This window comes from Xiphophorus hellerii, chromosome 12 (assembly GCF_003331165.1).
Source record: "Xiphophorus hellerii strain 12219 chromosome 12, Xiphophorus_hellerii-4.1, whole genome shotgun sequence".
Lineage (NCBI taxonomy): Eukaryota > Metazoa > Chordata > Actinopteri > Cyprinodontiformes > Poeciliidae > Xiphophorus > Xiphophorus hellerii.
In genome coordinates this window covers 31,824,284-31,846,223 of record NC_045683.1, presented here as the reverse complement: position 1 = coordinate 31,846,223, position 21,940 = coordinate 31,824,284, and the positions used below count along the sequence as shown (strand labels likewise).

At 43.1% G+C, this 21,940-nt stretch overlaps 1 protein-coding gene across 1 annotated transcript in view; it reads right to left on the bottom strand.

Annotated features, from left to right (window-relative positions):
* Nucleotides 1-21,940, bottom strand: part of nr6a1a (nuclear receptor subfamily 6, group A, member 1a) — a 34,576-nt gene that overhangs the window by 6,301 nt on the left and 6,335 nt on the right. The window contains exons 2-8 of the mRNA XM_032579342.1: nucleotides 13,727-13,957; nucleotides 12,124-12,179; nucleotides 11,099-11,259; nucleotides 9,401-9,631; nucleotides 4,433-4,687; nucleotides 742-863; nucleotides 504-656 (exon numbers count right to left, since the gene is read on the bottom strand). Coding sequence (XP_032435233.1) covers nucleotides 504-656; nucleotides 742-863; nucleotides 4,433-4,687; nucleotides 9,401-9,631; nucleotides 11,099-11,259; nucleotides 12,124-12,179; nucleotides 13,727-13,957 — 1,209 coding nt within the window. The remainder of the gene's footprint in view (nucleotides 1-503; nucleotides 657-741; nucleotides 864-4,432; nucleotides 4,688-9,400; nucleotides 9,632-11,098; nucleotides 11,260-12,123; nucleotides 12,180-13,726; nucleotides 13,958-21,940) is intronic.

The following is a 21,940-nucleotide window of genomic DNA, read 5'->3' as shown; positions in this document are numbered from 1 at the left end:
GTTTCCCTCAGCTTACTTGTTGACAAGCGCATATAAAAGGAGCTGGATGGGAGACCCAAGAAGGAAACTGTTCTGCAGTCGCTGGGCAAAAATTCGATTTACGTGACGATCCGCTCAATACAAAACGTCCAGGGCTATAGGACCAATGGGACCGGGTCAAACGAGCTGGGCTGGGCCAGACCCACAGTGCAAAAAGGGCTTAAGTTGTTTCCTTGACTGACGGCGCAAAGCCCCTCCTCCTGGCTCTGATTGGTTGTTTCTGACTGGGAGCTGTGCATTTCTTCAGATGAAAGCAATAGCTCAGGGAGAAGGAGGAGATCCATCTTTTCACAAATTATCTGTGTCATACTGTTCCAACATGGTTACAGTTTTAACAAATATGGAAAAAATATAATTGTGTAAAAGTTACATACAGCTTTAGGTTAGACTCTTTCCTCTGGAACTCGGGTCTAAAAGTATGTTTGAGGAATCGCGTGTTGCCCTCTGGCTGCCTCAGGTCTTACCTGCAATGCAGCGGATCTCGGGCAGACACATCATGATCTCAGGAAAGCGCTTGGGCTGGTGCGGGTACTTGTACTCAGTGTAGTCCTGACAGACGTACCAGTAGTGCTTGTTCAGCTGCTCCAGCTGGGAGACGTTGGACAGTCCTCTGATATCTGGACAGAGACAGCAGCGTCATGGTTGTGTGACATGGTCACGGCAGTTTGGATTCGGTGACGGAAGTCGGCTGCTCTTCATCACCTTGGTTGAGGAAGTTGATGGCCTTCATACAGGCGTACTCCTCATTGCTGATCTTCAATTGATGGAACTTACGAAACAGATATATCAGCCTCTCCATCACTTCCATCCCATCTTCACTGAAGCTGTGGGATCACACAAACACACTTGACAGTTGGACAGAAAAGCTTAAAATGGTTTTGTTTCTCTACACAGAATCTGTAAAAAGGACTTCATTTTTACAGATCCAGTAAAATGTTTCGGTATTTTTACTGCAAGACAAACGCTCACAGTATTTTGTGTGTTTCAGAAAAGAAGGAGGATTCTTTCAAATCCACTCAAAGAGCTGAAAACATCTCATTCTCCCACAGATTGTCAGAGGAAATAGAAACATTCATGAAGTTTAATTTTCCTCATCATCGCCTCCCTGATTCTGTGGCTCTTAAACTCCTAATCTCTATGACAACGTTAACCATCGTTGCTGTAAATCAACCCCCCCTCCTGAAAGCTCTAAACTCAAAGGAAGGCTGTCCAGAGTGGCGCAGCACCACCATATATCACAGGGATGCGTGTCATAAAGTCAGATAATTCAAGCGTGATTTACACATTCACCTCCACCTCCCTCCGCCCCTCATCAACTTTCTACCTGCTGTGTTTTTCTCATGCCAGACAGTGCTAGTCACAGCTCTGGCTCGGGGGGTCCTCCTGTTCACAGATTCCTTCTCTGGCCCTTCACCAAGAAAAATAATGTCCCTGTTGAGAGACGCAGGGCTCCCAGAGCAGAACGACTCGCCTCTGTAACGTGGAACTCCTGATATCTACATCCTTCTTAGTGAATGATTAGGGCAGAAGTCCAGCAGGCTACCTGGGAAAGCCAACATGTTGTGTATGCCAACTGCCTGCACAAGACAGCCGTGGGAGACACTATTATTGTAATGAGTAAGATAACACACACACACGCACGCACACGCCCACACCCCAATGAGTTATGACATTTATGAAAATGTTGCAAAGCCAACGACCCTGATCACAGCAGCTTCGTCTGAAGGCTCCTCCGGCTAAAGCATTTTATGTCCAGTAAATACAGAAACCATGTTAAATTTTGCTACTGTTTGATTAATAAAGGCTAAGAAGACAGTGATTTAAAACAGAACTGACAAGGAACAGCTCAGCAAAACTATTATTGAAGTGAAACATTAGCAACTGTATCAGGTATGGAGTATGAGGTAAAGGCTATGAAAAAAATGATTACGAGAATAAAGCCGTAATAACATGAGAAAAAAGTCAAAGACACAACAATAAACTCGTTAGCAGAATAAAGTCATAATATTAATAGAATGAAGTGCTAATTTTACAACAGCTCTGGCAAAAAATAAAACAAAAAATTAAAATGATTAATGTTGAGCACCTGGTGAAGTTATCCTTTGATATCAGTTTTACAAATAGAAGCTACTTGATCTTTTAATACATCAGGATTAAATACTCTCCTTAAAATGATTTTTTCTAAGTAAGTTTACAACATTCTTTTGATATTTTTGTATCTTTGTTCTGATAATATTTAATCATTTAAAAGAAATCTAGTCTGGAACTAATACTTGTAATAATAGCAGGTGTTTATTCGGTCAACTAACATGCAGAATACAAATGGCTTCCAACACTCAGGAACCACCGCAGTGAGGGTTTTATAGAAGCAACTGCTGCTACCCATCAATTTGGGAAGAGTTGTTAAGCAATTTCCAAAATATACACCGTAACTTATGGACTATCAGTTTTAATTTTTATCGAACATTTTGAACACTCTGTCAACAGTGACACAGCTAATATCTGGATGTTTACATCAAGACTTAAGAGAAACTGAGGAAGAGTGTAGATGAAGTAATTCTGAGGCTGTTCAATTCCAACCCTAAAGAGAATTCGACTTTAGTGGGTGAGTATGCAGGAGGAAACTGAACATGGGTCAATGAGTTTTCCTGATAGGCTACTGTACTAGTGTTTCTAAGCATTGCTTGGAAAAACTATTTATATGTATTTATGCATGTTAACTGGTATGTATTTCAGTTTAGAAAATTGTTCTTTGTAAATATTTTATGGTACAACATGGACACCTGCTGATTGATTTTTAACATTTTTGAAGTTGGTGGGCGTGGCTTATATTCAGGTGAGCTCAAGAGAGTGGAAATTATGGTGGTGCACCTCATTTTAATACGAAACTGTTTTATTCAAATGTTAAAACATTTAGCTGTCAATCTGCTCAGAATGTACCACAATGTCTGAAGTAATATATCAATTTGGCTTCCGTTTTGCTATGTACTGAAACATATGATTCAATTAGGACTGGGACTTTAACACACTCATTATGAATAACTATTCAAACATTAAGGCTTGGGACATTTGGGATGTTGGTGGTTTGCCCCACAATCGGCAGGTTGCCAGTTCGATTCCCATTGCCTCTGTCATTGTGTACTTGGGTAAGAGACTTCACCCGCCTTGCCTGCTGCTGGTAGTTAGAGGGCCCGGTGGCCCCAGTGCACGGCAGCCTCACCTCGTCTTTGCTCTGCCCCAGAGCAGCTGTGTTTACTAACAGTAGCTCACCATCATCGGTGTGTGAGTGTGTGGGGGTGTGTGTGTGTGTGTGTGAATGGTGAATGACTGAATGTAGTCTGAAGTGCTTTGAGGTCCTCTGGACTTGATAAAGTGCTTTGCAAGTACAAGCTATTTACCATTTAACAACACTGTTAAATAAATACATATGTCATCCAACTTAATTCTATTACATATTTGTATGAGAAAACAAATGACTTACTTTAATAATAACTGTATATAGAAAACGGTGAGCAATGCCTCTGGGGGATGTTCCAGGATTCCTACATGATTCCTTTAAATCTTTCAGTTGTTTTTATCGGAGGTAGTCAGAGGGACATTTTTATGTCATAAAATCAACATTTATATGGTTCCAATACATGCCAGGACTTGTATCAGAGTTTTTATTTCAACCTGCTGACTGCTTCACAAGAAAATCATAAGAAAAAAAAACTATATTTGCAACTTTGAAAACTGTTCTGATCTTTTTTCTCATATCTTGTATGCAAAGTATTCCCACTGAGAATAACTTACATTTTTTTATTATATATCAAGAATAAAAAAAATTAATCTATTTATATGGAGAACAGAATTTCCATATTAATAGAGAGTAAATGTTTTTCAACGTTATGTTTCATTTTAACCTATACTTTTCCAAAGCTGGGAAATATTAAAAACAACTCCCACACTTTCAAGCATAGATAGGAATCCTGTTGTTCTGTTCCCGTTTTAACACAATATGTGGTTTGTAGGCTGATAAGCATACCGCTAGCTTTCTGCTAACCTTGCCTTCTGGCAGAGGACTGGGTGTTCTGGGTGTTTGTTTCACACAACACATTCAAACTAAAGCAGCTGACTGCTGCAGCTGGCAGCCTGGTTCCAGACAGAACTGAAGCTGGAACAAAACAGATACTGTTGTAAGTTTGTAAAACCCTGTAGATTTAAGGGGGTCAGAAGTGATCGCTCCTAGTGACATCTTTGACATTGTACAAAAACTGGTTAGGTCATTTCATCACCAATACTGCAGATATTATGTTCTAGTTTAGGCCGGTCAGGCTTTTCTTTTCAAATGCAAAAGGTAACACCAAACACGAATAAAGGTTACTGCAGCTCAACACCTCTCCACGCCACTCACCCCTGCAGCTCATCATCAGACGGCGTGTATTTGGCAGTGACGTCGGCCAAGTCTCCGAAGATCTGGGCGCTGTAGATGGTGAGGCAAGACAGCAGGATGAGCTCCTGCCAGGTGGAGCTGAGCAGGCAGGTGTAGTCCTCTATGGACAGCTCGCAAAAGAAAGGCAGCTTCTTGATCCAGGAGATCTGCCGGAAGAGCAGCTCATCCGCCAGGCGACACAGCAGGGCGAACAGCTCCACCTGGGTTACCTTGTACCTGGGATACACCAGGCAGAGCGACACATGATGTCACACTGCTGCTGAATGGCTGTCACGCCCCTCACAGATATCTTCTGGTTTTGCTTTATTCTTACACTTTGTTTCAATTATCAATTTCATAGACAAAGACACATTTAAATGATGATTCTATTTATAAAGAGAAAATTAAATATCCAAATCCAGGTGGCTCTATGTGAAAAAGTAATCCTAACAACTGGCCGGGTCATCCTCTATAGCAACAACAACTGATCAAGTGTTTTCAAACCAGGAAGTGAGCTTTTACATCGCTGCTCTTTGTTGTTTTCATGAAGCGTTATTGGAGGGTTTCTGAATGAATGGTCTGTTAAAGGTTAGCGTCATGTCACAACATCTCAATTGGACTTAAATCCAGACTTTGACTAGGCCATTTGGTTTACAGAACACTATCCATAACTTGAAGAAGCCAAGCAGCCTTCCACCATCACACTATTGCTAGGCCTGTCATGATAATAAATTTTGCTGGACGATAAAGGTGGCAGCCCTCCTCCATGGGCTGCCACCTTATCGTGGTGGAGGGGTTTGAGTGTCCCAATGATCCTAGGAGCTATGCTGTCTGGGGCTTCATGCCCCTGGTAGGGTCACCCAAGGCAGACAGGTCCTAGGTGAGGGACCAGACAAAGAGCAGCCCGAAGACCCCAATGATGAAGGAAAACTTTGGACTTGGTGTTCCCTCGCCCGGACGCGGGTCACCGGGGCCCCACTCTGGAGCCAGGCCTGGAGGGGGGGCACGATGGCGAGCGTCTGGTGGCCGGGCTTTTACCCATGGAGCCCGGCCGGGCTCAGCCCGAAGAGGAAACATGGGCCCCCCCTCCCATGGGCCCACCACCCGTGGGAGGGGCCAAAGGGGTCGGGTGCAGTGTGGGATGGGTGGCAGCAGAGGGAGGGGACCCTGGCGGTCCGATCCTCGGTTGCAGAAACTGGCTCTTGGGACATGGAATGTCACCTCTCTGGTGGGGAAGGAGCCGGAGCTAGTGCGTGAGGTCGAGAGGTTCCGGCTAGAAATAGTCGGTCTCACCTCGACGCACGGCTCTGGTTCTGGAACCAGTCTCCTTGAGAGGGGCTGGACATACTTCCACTCTGGAGTTGCCCAAGGTGAGAGGCGTCGGGCAGGAGTGGGCATACTTGTTGCTCCCCATCTCGGCGCCTGTACGTTGGGGTTTACCCCGGTGAACGAGAGGGTAGCATCCCTCCGCCTACGGGTGGGGGGACGGGTTCTGACTGTCGTTTGTGCTTACGGGCCGAACGACAGTTCAGATTACCCACCCTTTTTGGAGTCCTTAGAGGGGGTACTGGAGAGTGCTCCTCCTGGGGACTCCCTTGTTCTGCTGGGGGACTTCAACGCTCACGTGGGCAATGACAGTGAGACCTGGAGGGGCGTGGTTGGGAGGAACGGCCTGCCCGACCTGAACTCGAGCGGTGTTCTGTTGCTGGACTTCTGTGCTCGCCATGGATTGTCCATAACGAACACCATGTTCAAGCATAAGGGTGTCCATATGTGCACTTGGCACCAGGACACCCTAGGCCGCAGTTCGATGATCGACTTTGTCATCGTTTCATCGGATCTGCGGCCGTATGTCTTGGACACTCGGGTGAAGAGAGGTGCGGAGCTGTCCACTGACCACTACCTGGTGGTGAGTTGGCTCCGGTGGTGGGGGCGAAAGCCGGTCAGACCTGGCAGGCCCAAACGTGTTGTGAGGGTCTGCTGGGAACGTCTGGCGGAATCCCCTGTGAGACGGAGCTTTAACTCCCATCTCCGGCAAAACTTCGAACACGTCCCGGGGGAGGTGGGGGACATGGAGTCTGAGTGGACCGTGTTCCGTGCCTCCATTGTCGAGGCGGCCGATCGGAGCTGTGGCCGCAAGGTTGTCGGTGCCTGTCGCGGCGGCAACCCTCGAACCCGCTGGTGGACACCTTCGGTGAGGGATGCCGTCAGGCTGAAGAAGGAGTCCTATCGGGCCTTTTTGGCCTGTGGGACTCCGGAAGCAGCTGATGGGTACCGGCGGGCGAAGCGGCATGCGGCTCGGGCGGTTGCTGAGGCAAAAACTCGGGCGTGGGAGGAGTTTGGAGAGGCCATGGAGAAAGACTTCCGTACGGCTTCGAGGCGATTCTGGTCCACCATCCGGCGTCTCAGGGGGGGGAAGCGGTGCAGCACCAACACTGTTTATAGTGGGGATGGTGTGCTGCTGACCTCTACTCGGGACGTTGTGGGCCGGTGGGCAGAGTACTTCGAAGACCTCCTCAATCCCACCAACATGCCTTCCACTGAGGAAGCGGAGCCTGGGGACTCTGGGTTGGACTCTCCAATCTCTGGGGGCGAGGTCGCCGAGGTGGTTAAAAAGCTCCTCGGTGGCAGGGCCCCGGGGGTGGATGAGATCCGCCCGGAGTTCCTTAAGGCTCTGGATGTTGTAGGGTTGTGTTGGTTGACGCGACTCTGCAATGTCGCATGGACATCGGGGGCAGTTCCCCTGGATTGGCAGACTGGGGTGGTGGTCCCCCTGTTCAAAAAGGGGGACCGGAGGGTGTGCTCCAATTATAGAGGGGTCACACTCTTAAGCCTCCCTGGCAAGGTCTATTCAGGGGTCCTGGAGAGGAGGGTCCGTCGGATAGTCGAACCTCGGATTCAGGAAGAGCAGTGTGGTTTTCGTCCTGGTCGTGGAACGCTGGACCAGCTCTACACCCTCGGCAGGGTCCTGGAGGGTGCATGGGAGTTCGCCCAACCAGTCTACATGTGTTTTGTGGACTTGGAGAAGGCGTTCGACCGTGTCCCTCGGGGAGCCCTGCGGGGGGTTCTCCGGGAGTATGGGGTACCGGGCCCTTTGATACGGGCTGTCAGGTCCCTGTATGACCGGTGTCAGAGTCTGGTCCGCATTGCCGGCAGTAAGTCGGGCTCGTTTCCGGTGAGAGTTGGACTCCGCCAGGGCTGCCCTTTGTCACCGATTCTGTTCATCACTTTCATGGACAGAATTTCTAGGTGCAGCCAAGGTGTTGAGGGGATCCGATTTGGTGGCCTTAGGATCGAATCTCTGCTTTTCGCAGACGATGTGGTCCTTTTGGCTTCATCAGATCGTGATCTGCAGCTCTCGCTGGAGCGGTTCGCAGCCGAGTGTGAAGCGGCCGGGATGGGGATCAGTGCCTCCAAATCCGAGGCCATGGTCTTGAGCCGGAAAAGGGTAGAGTGCCTTCTCCGGGTCAGGGGGGGTGTCCTGCCCCAAGTGGAGGAGTTTAAGTATCTCGGGATCTTGTTCACGAATGGGGGAAGAAGGGAGCGGGAGATCGACAGGCGGATTGGCGCAGCGTCTGCTGTCAAGCGGGCGCTGTACCGGTCCGTCGTGGTGAAGAGAGAGCTGAGCCAAAAAGTGAAGCTCTCGATTTACCGGTCGATCTACGTTCCCACCCTCATCTATGGTCATGAGCTTTGGGTCATGACCGAAAGAACAAGATCGCGGATACAAGCGGCCGAAATGGGTTTTCTCCGTAGGGTGGCTGGGCTCTCCCTTAGAGATAGGGTGAGAAGCTCAGTCATCCGGGAGGGACTCAGAGTAGAGCCGCTGCTCCTTCACATCGAGAGGAGCCAGTTGAGGTGGCTCGGGCATCTGGTCAGGATGCCTCCTGGACGCCTCCCTGGTGAGGTGTTCCGGGCACGTCCCACCGGGAGGAGGCCCCGGGGAAGACCCAGGACACGCTGGAGGGACTATGTCTCTCGGCTGGCCTGGGAACGCCTCGGGATTCCCCCGGAGGAGCTAGAAGAAGTGGCTGGGGAGAGGGAAGTCTGGGCCTCCCTTCTGAAGCTGCTACCCCCGCGACCCGACCTCGGATAAGCGGAAGAAGATGGATGGATGGATGGATGGATGGATGGATAAAGTGTTCCAGTAATTATTGTGATAAACGATAATAAAGCCACACACACGATGTGTTCTGAGACGTCTTGATGAATATCAATAAGGAACTGGCTTTTGTGTTCTTCTTGGTGAGCAGAGGTTTTCAACTTGGAAACTTCCATGGATGCCATCTTTACCCAGTCTCGCTTTCTTTTGAATCCTCAACTCTGACTTTAGCTGATGGAAGTGAAGTCAGCAGAACTTTAGGTGTTTTTCCTGGTTCCTCTATGACCTACTCCATGAGTCCTCCATATGTGAGGAGAGTCATCAATCCAGGGAATGTTCTCCACTGTTCCATGTTTTCTCCATCTGTCAATAACAGCTACTGCTGTGGCTCTCAAAGCTTTAGAAATTACTTATCAACCATTTTCAGACTGATAGATTTGAGTGACGTTTTAATCTATTTGAAATTTAACATGATTGGCTTTTTGGGGTCTTAGCCCACTTTCATGCCGACTTTAATATAATCAAACAGCTTATATTAAAGTGATTTCTCAGTACTACAGTTCTGAGTTTTCCTCTTGAAAACATATTCAATCACATCTAAATCATTATTTAATCAGGAAAGCAGGTACTTTTCCACGTAGGGCGAGAATAGTTTGGGAGCTTTTATTGCCTTAACACGAAGCATTGGAAAACAGCTTTTTGGATTAACTGGTTATCTTTGTCAGACATGAAATTTGTTTGATGATCTGAAACGTTTAAGTGTGAGGGCTGGGGGGGAGCAAAACAGAACAAATTTGTGACTCCTTCCAGCACTGAATGTGTTGTGTGTTGTGCAGTCAAAGACTTACCCGTCCTCTATGAGCATTGGGGTGGTGAGGGGGGACAGGTCCTCAGCAGCCACAAGCTGCAGCACCAAAGGGTGGGACTGTGGGTAGAGGCTGCGGGGCTGCGGGGTCAGCAGGCCTGACTGGGCTGCGTAGCTGAACAGGTGAGGCAGGAGCTGGTAGTGTGTGGACATGGAGGTGTTGATGTACTGGTCCCTGAGCGCTGCCGTGTAGCCATTCATCTCTACAGATCGACTGAATGAAAAGAGTCCGCAGGTTAACATGGAGAGCATAAGTCAACTGTTTAAGTCAGGTTATCTGCAAGTTTCAAATTTAATATGTTTTAAGACATTTTTAATGCCAAATTAAATTAAAGACTGAAAAACTATAAACATACAGTATGATTGGGGGATTCTGCTGTATTATAATCAACCATACCAAAAGTGATATTTCTAGGGTCTCTTTGTGGTTAGCAGCTTTGTGCTTCTCACACTGCATATGGATCTCTACAGCCTTATCCCTCCATAGTGCCAAGCTAACAATACTTTTTTTGGCAAAGAATGCAGTAGTGAAAACAAACGCTGTCTAGAAAACTGGCAATGACTTAGCACAGGCGTGTCAAACTCCAGTCCGCAAGGGCCAGTGTCCTGCAACTTTTAGATGTGACCTGAATAGAATAATTAGGTCATTAGCAAGGTTCTGGAGAACTGATCTACACAAGGAGGAGGTAATTTAGCCATTTCGTTCCAGTGTTTTGTACCTGTGGTACATCTAAAAACTGCAGGACAGCGGCTCGTGAGGACTGGAGTTTGACACCTGTGACTTAGCACTTACCCATGACAGATGCTTGGTAGCTTGCTAGCTACCAAGCAAAGACATGCCAGTAGCTAGTTAGCAGTAGCCTTTAGGAGGCTCAAGTCACAGAATTTTAATGAAGACGTCTGCACGTGACTCAAAACTTTTGCCCGACAGAAGACGACTTATACGAGATTAAATAGTCTTGCTACAACATTTGAGAACTGTGATTGATATATTTAAGGACAACTTGGATTTTTTAAAATGAATTTAAGACATTTTAAGGCCTTCATTAATGATACATAAATTTGAGACTTTGTAAGGATGCAGGGAGACCCTGTATGTACCTACATTTGAATGAGGTGAGTCAGTAACAGCTAAAACTGACCCTTCACTGGTCTTAGGTCTTGATCTAAGGAAGAGCAGCAGAGCAGCTCTCCTGTTTTTATTGAAAAACTTTGAATTGTTTCACAACCTTCCAGAAAACAATTTAACATTTTGTGCATACTGAAGCCCAGGATTTCTGGAACTGCTGTTCATTTCTGCTAAGATTCACTCAGATAAAACAACTATTGCTCTGAATAGCTATCAGACAATGAGAATGCTGAGATAAACCGAATGTTTACACAGAATGAGACTAAAATAAATGCCGTCATGCCAGTGCCTAGACAATATTTGTCCTTGATGAGTGCAGACGACGAGCTTGACTACGCAGCCGTAGAAGCAGATAGTGCAGCAAGTTCTCAGAATTTGTCATCGTTACCAAGCCTGAGCGAAGGGGGGAATGTTCAGGCATTCTTTGGCTGCTGAATGCCTTCATTAAGTTGTGGGTGAGAAAGTGTTAGACTGTCAGGGCCAGCTCATTATCTCAATGATGGGGGCAAGTGCTGGGACCGCTGTGCAGAGTAGGTGAGCCGATCCACTCACTTGGACGACAGAGTGGAGGCGGGCGACGGCTGGTTGCCCTCAGAGGCTCCGTTGCTGGGGGAGCTGTGGTCGCTGTCGCCGTTGTTGCCCCAGGTGTGCTCCGGGGCATCCTCCTTGAACTCCTGCCCTGACATGATTCGCTCTATCTCCTCTTCTGTGATCTGAAACACACAAATAAACCCGCTTACAGAACGCTCAATGAAAATCGGTGTTTTTCTCAGCTTAATTGAAAAGCGGTGACTGGCAGCGTGATGCTTTTTACTCAAGCGGCGAGGAGCAAGGACACAATCACACAATGAAACAGGGAACTAGAGGAGAAAGAGAATGTGTGTGTGTTTGTGTGAGCGTGTGAGATAGTGTTCAACTGAGTGGCACACAGGCCTAAAATAATAGGATCCTTGCAGGTCAGAGCAGCCAGAAACACAAATAAAGGCCTCGATGAAAGGCCTCAGCACGTGGGGTATCGTAGAGAGGACTGGGTTCAATTCGCTTTCACTTCCATCAATTCGGCACACAAACCAAAACAGGCTATTTATTCCATATTAATGAGTGAAAGGTCCTCTTTCCGGTGGGAGGCAGAAATAAAAGGGATTTTTTTTTTTTATGGAAGTGGGCGCTGCTGTGTTTTGACTCTGTGAATTCAGCAGGAAAGAATCGAACATATCACTTTGGTGAATAGCGCCTCAACGCCACTTGTCGTCATGTCCGCTCAGCTTCTCTCACTCTCCTCCATAATGAAGCTGCAGCTGAATAGGAATAATCAGCAGCTGCATGATTGGTGATATAACAAGGTCAGGGCTCGTTCTCATAACTCCACGAGAGTCCCTACGGTGAAACGAGTAGTGATGCACTACTGCGCCACTCAGACCCTTACAAGCTGTCATTGAATGGTTCAATTTTTAAAGGGGCTCTCTTTATGCCAGGTATTTATGGGGATAAGATAGAATAGAATTGTGTGTAGAAGTGGTTCTGTGTTGGCCTGAGGTCAGAGCAAGTCACATGAAGCAACATTTGAGTTGATTTACCTGCACAGGCCCGATGCTTTTGTTCCTCCCTCCTGGCATGCCGTCCTCCCTGATTGCTGTGAGCCACAAAAAAAAACAAAAAAAAACAGAACCCACACTTGTTTATATGAGTATAAACAGTAAGTATAAGAGCACTACCTAGTGGCAAAAATGGGATTTTTCTCTACGGCTCTGGTTTTCATCATAAGTCATGGATGACTTTTATTTCTTCTTCTTCCCTATTTCTGAGTGAAATAAAGGAAGAAATTCCCTACATGATTTAAAACTCATTTGGATTTAGTTAAAGTCACTGCAGACCCAATATAAACTAAAAAGTTAATCATTCAGGAAGCCCATATAGTTAGTAAAACTTTTACCCCACTAGGGGGCAGCATGCGGCCATAAAAGGCCTTAGGTTAGGCCTGAGTTCAGCTGCAGACCCCTGACATCCGAGACATTTCTGCTTCAGGAAGGGAAAAATATGACAAAGAGCTCGGGGGAGGTTTGTTTGGTCTCTAAGTTCAGAATGACGCTGTGAGGAAAATGAAGAAACAGTTTCCTGGCTTCACAGCAGAACTGATTCAGTGGCTACTACTAATACTTTAGGATTCATATTAAGGTTTTGGGTTTTTCCACAAAAGTTCCCTCAGTGCTACATAAGAGCTGGTGTTAAAGCTACTTTCCAGCTGGTTCTATAACAAGGAACCAGATTAGTTTTCTGTAGCCAGACACCCAACATCAGGCTGTCATCAAATGACCCAAAACATCTTCTCCAGTAAATGTTTGATGGGCAGGGTCACAGGGCAGAAGGAAAGTTTACCTACACAGTCTTGTTACCTCAGCAAACATTAGTGCTAGCTAGCATCACCAGCTTCATTATTAAACATTATTATTTTAAAAAATCTGCGGGCGAAAGGTCTTGCTAATGCAATCTCAAGCAAATTTAGAAACAGTAGTTAACAGTTCAATGCAGTTTCACGCAGGAATAATATAGACCAGCTGGTAATAGAAGAACCACAGACTAGGCATGAAAAAAGTCATCAGATTCATTGTGATGAATCGATTATTGAAATAATTGTCAACTAATTTGCCAGTTAACTAAACATTAACTGGAGTATCCAGATTCAAAGTCCATTTGCAGTCAGACTCAACACAGTCAGAGTAGTAATTAAGCAAAAACTGTACAGTATGAATACATTTTGCATTTAAGGTAAAAAAGAAAAAAAAATCAATCAAGTATTCTCTAAAGGAAAGTTCTTATTGCATTTAGGGGAAATAAAATGTTTATTTTCTCATCTCAAAAAGGATTTGATTGATTTTTTCTATCTAAATATTTTACTATATTTATATGTATAAACAGTCAAATGAAAAATCTGCAGAATGTGATTCAATCAATCAATCAACTAATCATCAGAATAGTTGATTACTAAAATAATTGTTAGCTGCAGTCCTAACTCAGACACCGTTTATAAACTAAGAGAAACTAAAGGCTCGGCACTTGAATGAACCATCCAGCCTAGTCTAACTGTAAAAATATTTTAATATTCTTCTTTTATTTATGTCAGATATGGATCATAGATAATCTATTTGCTTAAATTGATATATTTGTTTAAATTTTCCTTACCTTTGCGGTTCATCCCCATCTGCAGACACTTGAGCAGACGGCAGTACTGGCAGCGGTTACGCTGCTTGCGAGACATTTCGCAGTTCTTGTCCCGGCTGCAGCGGTACACCCGCTTGTTGCAGATGCTGCGCTTGAAGAAGCCTTTGCAGCCTTCGCAGGAGATGATGCCATAGTGCAGACCTGTGGCGCGGTCTCCACAAATAAGGCAAGTACGCTGGTCAGCTGCATCATCTGCACATCGAGTTTGGGGGGATAACATTTAAAACCATTATAGCAATACATTTTGCTACTTTATTCGCAGTTACACAAATACTGATTTAATGGTAGGCACTAAAATCTTTGTGAAAGCCACATTTTTTAACTGAGATTATGGGAGTTGTTTGGGATTTGGTAAGGTGACCCAGCAGATTCCTCAGCTAGGACCATGGTTATGTGGAAATTGGGCAGTAACAGGAACTCGGATGGAGAACTGAGATGTCTTAAGCATGTTTTATTCAGGAGCCCTGGTGACTCAAAACGACACAGCTGACTTCTTCACAGTCTCTCCCTTCCCTTCCATCAGCAGCAGTATTTTAGAAGTGCAGCGGCCTCTGGAGCACAGAACTGTTCATCTGTGGAAAAGTTCCCCAGCTAATCAGTACAAGTCAACCTGTAGCATCCAGATTAGAAATATTGCTTATTGATTAGGATTCAAATTAGTGGTTACTAATCTTGCTGAAGTCCAACTGATAAAATCACAAAAATATTCATATAACATTAACATATAATATGCATAAGATTAGTCGTACCTCAGATTTTACAAATTGAACACATGAACCTAGATATAAAAAAATAAGATTTAAGACAAATAAGATTTCTATGCTCTTTTGTTCTATCCATGTTGCTCTGTAGACAACAAATTTTTGTAGCACGTTTACAATTAAATTTGTCTCACAAGAGTATCTGGTAAAATGCTAATGTACTTGATCAGGATAAATAGGATTTTTTGTAAAATTATTCAGGTTTTCCTGTTAGTATGACTTTCTTTATAATGAGTAGATTATACCGCAACCTAACTTTCAATAAAGACCAAAATAAAGTGGGGTGTATTTCAATATTTGTAAAAAATTGACATCTCAACACTGAGCATGCAGCATTAGTGTTAAGATGTCCATTAAATTAAACATTTCAAAACTGCTTTTCGTTTTTTTTTTTTTTATGATTTCATGATCTGATTTGGAAATTAGTTAGATGATCAGAAGGAAAAACCAGAGAAAGCTGGAGGGGTAAAACAGTTCTGTGGGTGAAACTGGACTTATCGATTGGATGTCACTGCAAAGCATGGGTCCTGAGGCGCATAGGAAACCTGAAAATGTTTCCACAAAGTCGACCAAAATACGGCTTCCCATGTTGTTGCCAATTAGAAAATAAGATGTGGAGAAAGAAAATGGGAGACATTTTGTGCAGCAAATCAAACAGTTGCACACGCACAGCAGAGCATGAAGCGGATCAAAGAGAGATGAATCCTGCTTAAAATCCACCGGAAAAGCTACTGTGACAATCAGAAAAGTGCTGTGGAAGTTTAAGGACTTCAGAGGATGGCAGCTGCTGGAAATCTCTTCTTAATCCCCCTCATCTACCTCCAACTCTGATGAAGCCAAGAATAAAGTTCAGGTGCATATTCTGCGCTTCAGAGGTGCAGCTATGCATATCCACAACCGCTGCGGCTTTAAACATCTTGGTCTTTCTGTGCCATCTCACATTCAGATTTGACTTTTTCACACAAGAAATGCTTCATATAAATGCTAAACGTAAAATAACTGAATTAAACTTTTTGATTTCAAGCAAAAAAGAAGAATGAGATATAACAGGTCTGAGATGTCCTGTTTCCACCAAACCTGGAGATAACCAGACGTCTGATTGTTAGACTCTGATGTGATGCAACAAGATGCAGTAAACACACACACACACGCAGACAATCAGACCTTTACCCGTCTCCTGGATTCTGGAAGGAAAGCCAATAACGGAGGCAGACAGACAGGTTTCCTAAAACTGACTCTGCAGGCTTCCCGTACTTGCTGTTTCATTAGCTGGTTTGCTGGTTTTAAGCCACACTTAAAGTTTCAGTTATTGGAATAGATTCATATTACCAGACCACTGACTTGCTACTGTGTTCATGCATGGTGCAGTTGGCAGCATCACGATATACCAGGGATTTAAAAAGTTCACAGATTGATAATTGTAAAGACTCTCTCATAGGGCTGGACAGATTAATGATCTTTTAGTAAAGGTCTGTTGCTGTACACCGCTGATAAGCTGGCCAAAATAAGGCTTCTATTTTTGGTTGTTACAGAGACAAAGAGACAGTCGGCATGGAAACAAAGGAGCATCACCCACCACTCTCCTACAAAGATGGTGCTATGTAGAAGCTACAGTTGTGAAGCTATGAGTAGCATGTTCATAAAGCAGACAGTCCAACTAACTGACTAGCTAATGTTAGCTTATTATACTTAAAATGTTAACTCTGTAAAGAGTATTGAAAACAGGAAAATATTCTGCAGAAAAATAACAACTATCCATTTAAAACCTGTCAGAGCAAAGAGTATTAAAAGCAGATTGAAGAGTTCTCCACATCAGCAGAGTCTGACATGAATGCTAAGGCTAGCTAGCATGGCAGTTGCTTTTCTGCCATTAGTACACTACACAAGGTTGGTTGACAGTGCTGTAAGGAGGTGTATATTATATATACAATTTGTTGAAAATGTATGTATATATATATATAGATTTAAAGAATTTCTCAAACATGCATGAAAGAATCAAATCAACACTCAGGTATGTTTTTCATGAGGGACTATGCTCAAAAATGGCGATTTTACATAATACCTCACGTTTAAGTATTTTGATGTTTTTCTGATTGAAATTAAATTAATTTGATTATGTTTAATATTTTTGTGCATTAACTATTTCCTACCCGTGGATCTTGTTTGAAGTCTATCCAAGGCCCACTTATACCCACGACATATAAATGAGAAAAGTATCTGTAATGCACATTGAAACAGCAGCGTTCAAAGTCAAAGATATTGAGGCTTTTTAACTCCTTACTGCTCCTTATATTTAAATTGTAAACATGACATTTTAGCAACTGTCATCATGGTCAGGAATTTGACCTGTGAACCTTGTGTGTGTGGATGAAACAGTTGAGAAATCCAACACACACAAGGAGGGAGATGCTGTTGTTTGCTTCTCAGGATTCCTGACATTTTGGCTTCAGTAAAAAGTTTGACCCTTCCACTCCCCCTCCACCTTCATAAGCTAAGCAAAGGGTGCAGTGTTTTAACAATAAACACGTCAAAATGACATTATCTTTATTATTGAAATGAGCACCAGTAAGCCTTTCTTTCCATGGATGTGTATTATTGAGAAGGACAGTCCACCAGAGGCATGCGACTGAACTCAGAGCTAAGCCTGCCAGAGAAAAGAGGTTTTCATAACAGGCTGAAGGGCTGGTGTACTAAAGCTAATTAGAAGGATGTGGAGGGGGTGAATTGAAGGTTTGTGGGGCATATCACATAAAGACCCTCCCAGATAATGCATGAGGACTAGAGGTCTTCTAAAGCCCTGAACAGATTATCATTTAAATGGTTGGAGGTTTAAGTTAAGGCTGTGAGGGGAGTTCTACTGTACAGAGACAATGGGATGTCACACTGAGAACCCATCCTGGGATTGGAATTTAACTATTTCTCTGATTAATCTCTTACAGAAAGGAGGTTAAGACCATTTAAAAGCAAGCTCTACAAGTCAGACACTGGATCAGTTCTAGACTTCCTCATTTATGCTCTGAAGATGTGCTGCAACATGAAGCTCTGTGAACAAAGCTGGGGTAATGTGAGTAAATTATTCCCCTGCAGTGTTCCTTTGAGTCAGATCTTGGAATGACGCAAGACCAAATTCAGCTATGTTCCAGTCTCCAGTTAAATGTTGTTGTGGTAGTGTGCTTAATGCGTTTCTCTGTTTTCTTGCATCCAAAACTGTAGCAACACCATCACAAAATGACAAGCAGCAACACACACCACTGTGTTAAGGGAAATCTCAGTACATAGATAGATTAACAGTAACATTTGTGACAGCATCCTGTTGGTATTAAAACAAAGTGCAGCAGAAAGAATGTCCTTGAGTCATATGACTGATGTACAGGTTGAAATCTCATATACATAAATTGACTGGCGAAAAATTGCAATATATTAGTCTGGGAATGATAACACATCAATCACTGTGTGATCACCATCTGTTGACAGAGATTTCTGCAGAGTATTTACTCTCAAACATCTACAGGCTCCTCCAGAAAAGCACACGCCATTTCTGACAATTTCCTTGTACCAGGTCTCAGCTAAAAAGTAGGACAAAATCAAGATTTGCACCAACAACCCTGCTACATATGCAAGCAGGTTCAAAGAGTAGGTAGCGGTAGTAAGTTGACTGAGGATAATGGTTATCTGGCTACCGAAACCAAAAACCCAGGATATGCACATAGTTACCCCAGAACTTACTCAGGATTTTCTCTTGTCTCGCTTTCTGAAACAGGGCCCTACAGTCTGTTAAATGATGCTTATAATGACGCCACAAAGCCACTGGCTATAGAGAACTAACTACGAGTGTAACCGTGACATGACTGTTATTGTTTATATCTGTGAATTACACTGACTGCAGTACCTGTACTGAACACAAGGCATCACTGCTGATAATATAACACAGCTACAAAAAGAGGTAACAGGATGTACACTCAAACAGAAACAAAACAGAACACATAGAGGCTGAATTCACACCAGCTCTCTTTAGTCCTCTTTAATCCAACTTCAGCCCTTTTGCCTAGAAAGTCTGGTTCACTTGTGAAGGTGTAAATGTGTAATTGAACTCTGATGTGGATCGAAAAAGTGAACTTTGGTCCGCCAATAAACTTAGGTCCTGGTTCGATTAAAGTGAACTCTGCCGTAGTCCAAATGCACATGTGGATGCAAACAGACCGGAGACCGTTCCAAAAGCAAGAAGAGGACTATTGCGCAGGGCATTCTGTGAAAATACAACAAAAATAAATGTGTGAGTCTAGCGAGAGAAATGGCTTGTGGTCTTTTACCAAAGACAAAAGGAAAATCCTACAACTGCTCAAATCTGACGCCACTCCATTGATGTTTACATTTGTGAAGAAGGAAGTTGTGCTAGTGTCTTTTTCAGAGGTTTTTGTTTCATTTTCTTCAGTAGTTCTTGGTGCAGCACCACTACAGGTGATGGGGAGACAGGTTTTTCAAAGGGTTTTGCTGAACAGTGTTGTGGAAAAGCAAACTGTACCAACTGAAAATGATTCCCACTTGAAATGAATCTAACACCCTTTGACACATTTTTGCTTGACCAAAATATGTGGTACTTTTTAAGTGCTGGTAATCAAAAGCAGTCCACTCATTGCAATTTTGGGATATCCAGTAAAACACGACAAGTTTCTGTTTTGTATTTTTTAAAACTTTGTCTTCCATATCTGACTGACAGAGGATTCTATAGTGAGTTTAGAAACAGGTCAACAATGAAGAAAAAACGCCCACTTTTTGTTTGCCCATAGTATGCCCTGGCTCAGAAACACAATCCATTCTCACTGAACACCTTATGTGAAATTCCCAACTTCCTTCATCGCTATGGCAATTAGCCTTCCTCTCTCAGGCTTATTAGCCAGATGTATGACCCTCTCTTTCAAGTGCATGACCACCATATAATCAGGCCGATTCACACCTTCTTGAATCTAGCCACTTGATCTCAGCGTGTCACCTCCTATGACTCCTCCTCCTCCTGACTTTAGATGACACTTAAATATTCATGACATTAATGTTGAGATTTTATGATGAGCTTCCTCGACTCTGTGATGTTGGAGTTTCATGTTAGACATTTTCCCACGCCGCAAAAATCTCGGTTTTAAAACATGAGTCGAAATGAAAAAACACACCTGACAGGTTACATAATGTAGTGTGAGCTATTGGTAATCATAATATATTATACTTGAGGGCGCTTTTCTAAAACCCAAGCTCACCTTACAGAAAATAATAAATGAATAATTATTATAACAATTAAAAATTGCAGGTCTGCAAATATTATTTAACAGTTAAAATATCTGTTTATTGCAAATAAGCCAGTTTGAGCAGATGTGTTTTGAACTGTGCTTTATAGGAAGATAACCTGAATTCCTAAAGACTGAAAGAAGTGAATTCCAGTCGAAAAGCAGAGCCACTGACAGTTCTGTTTACCATGGTGACATACATGTGGATGCTGAAATAGTAATAATAATAAACTGACGAAAGTAATAAATAAAAATGTACCAAAATTTAGCCAATGAAAATCAGACATTAGTAGTCACTGTGCTGTTCGGTGGCACAGTGAACATGGAGAGCAGCAAACCAAGGAGAGAGTTGTCTTAGGATATTACAAAGAAAATGATATACCAGCACATTAAAGGAAAAGGCTATTAGACCATTTCCAAGCAGCTTGATGTTCCAGTCAGTAATGTGTTCTATTGAAGTTCTGACCCAAGCTGCAGAGTTCTGAAGGAGTTGTTTGTGGAGAGACCTTCTAGGGAAACCAAAAAGAGAACTTTGCAATTATCAATCCAGAAGGTGATAAAGCAGCAGTAGGGACTAAAGTCTGTTAGTGCATCATAACCAACAGTATGCAGAGTGGGTGATGTAATTAATATGAGATTACTATCAAGTTTGACATCCAGACTCTTTACTTGGAGTTATCAATATTAATGGAGAAACTTTTAAGCTTCTTTAACATGGAGGCTGTGCCAACAAGTAAAACTACTGTTTAGATACGGGCAAACATTACTATTCAGTAAGTTATTAATTTAATTACTCATCAAGTAATGAGACATGATAAATATTAATGTAAACAACAAATAAACATCAGTTTTAAAGTGTACAAAGGCTCTGCTGGTGAGGAGAACAACTATGCACGTAGAATATATTTTAATGGGAATACAATAATTATTATAATGTTGACTGACAATTTATTTTAATTGTATTTTTATTGTCCATAAAACTTTTAGGGAACATTTTTGGATTCTAATAGATTGATCACAAATCTGGGTTGAATAGCCTCATCCTTCATTTTCAGTCTAATACAGGGACTGCAAAGAAGCAAAAAGAATAAATGCTTAATATTTATTCATTTAAGACATGAAAATTAGATTTGTTAATCTAAAATAGTCTAGACCACTTTTTTTGCCTAATATTCGTAGTGTTGAACTCAACCGACAGCAGGAAGAAACTGTTTTAGGACATATTCTTATCAAGTCCTTGTCAAACATTTAATAACAGTTTCAATGACAATGAATGGCCTAAAAAGTTGTGTCTGAAGGTAATCTCTAACAAAAACATCAGAGAAGCAAGAAAAATTTCAAATTGAAGAAGATTTCCTTAAGTACAAAACTTTCCTAAAAGAAGCTGACTATCAGTTTGTGAATAAGAATGTCTCCCTTTGTTAAAATAATATCCATTAATGGATTAAAAGAAGGCCTTATCTGTGCAGTGTGTATTCAGTATAGCTAAAGTTATGAAAATGCTTTGTATCATTTACTGCCTATCGTTCTTTCTTTACACACCACTTGTGTACTTAGTAAGGGAAAGACAGTACATAAAAATTCTGATTGGGTATTTTAAACATTTTGTCCAGAAACAAAACAATGCCTAGCAGGTCACATGTCAAACAATGTTTGCTTATGTGTAAAACTGAAAAAATGCAACAAACTAGCCCTATGTAAAACAGCAACCCATTCTCACTCCCAACTCGTCACATATTGACGCATGGGACGGTCCGTCCTCGTCACATGTTGACGCGCAGGGTCAATATGTGACGCGAGGGGTTTTACCCTATGCCTTACCATAATTTTTGCCTTAAACCTAACCAAATCGTCAGGTTTTGAAGGTTTGGCAGAGGTTGCGAGAACCCTTCGCTTCAATAATCCATGTAAAACAAGTGACCTTCCCAAATCGTCAACATGTGACGCTGAAGGACCCTGCCCAAGTCGCCAGCTATTGACGCGAAGGGGGTACCCTTCATAGTTTCTATTCACAGGCCATGGACAGAATTGTTAATGTAATGTAGAGAGAACTTTACTCTTCCCAAATCAAATCACAGATTTGGGCCCAAGTTCCGATATTCAGTTCAAAGAACTGACCATCCAATACTGATTTCACC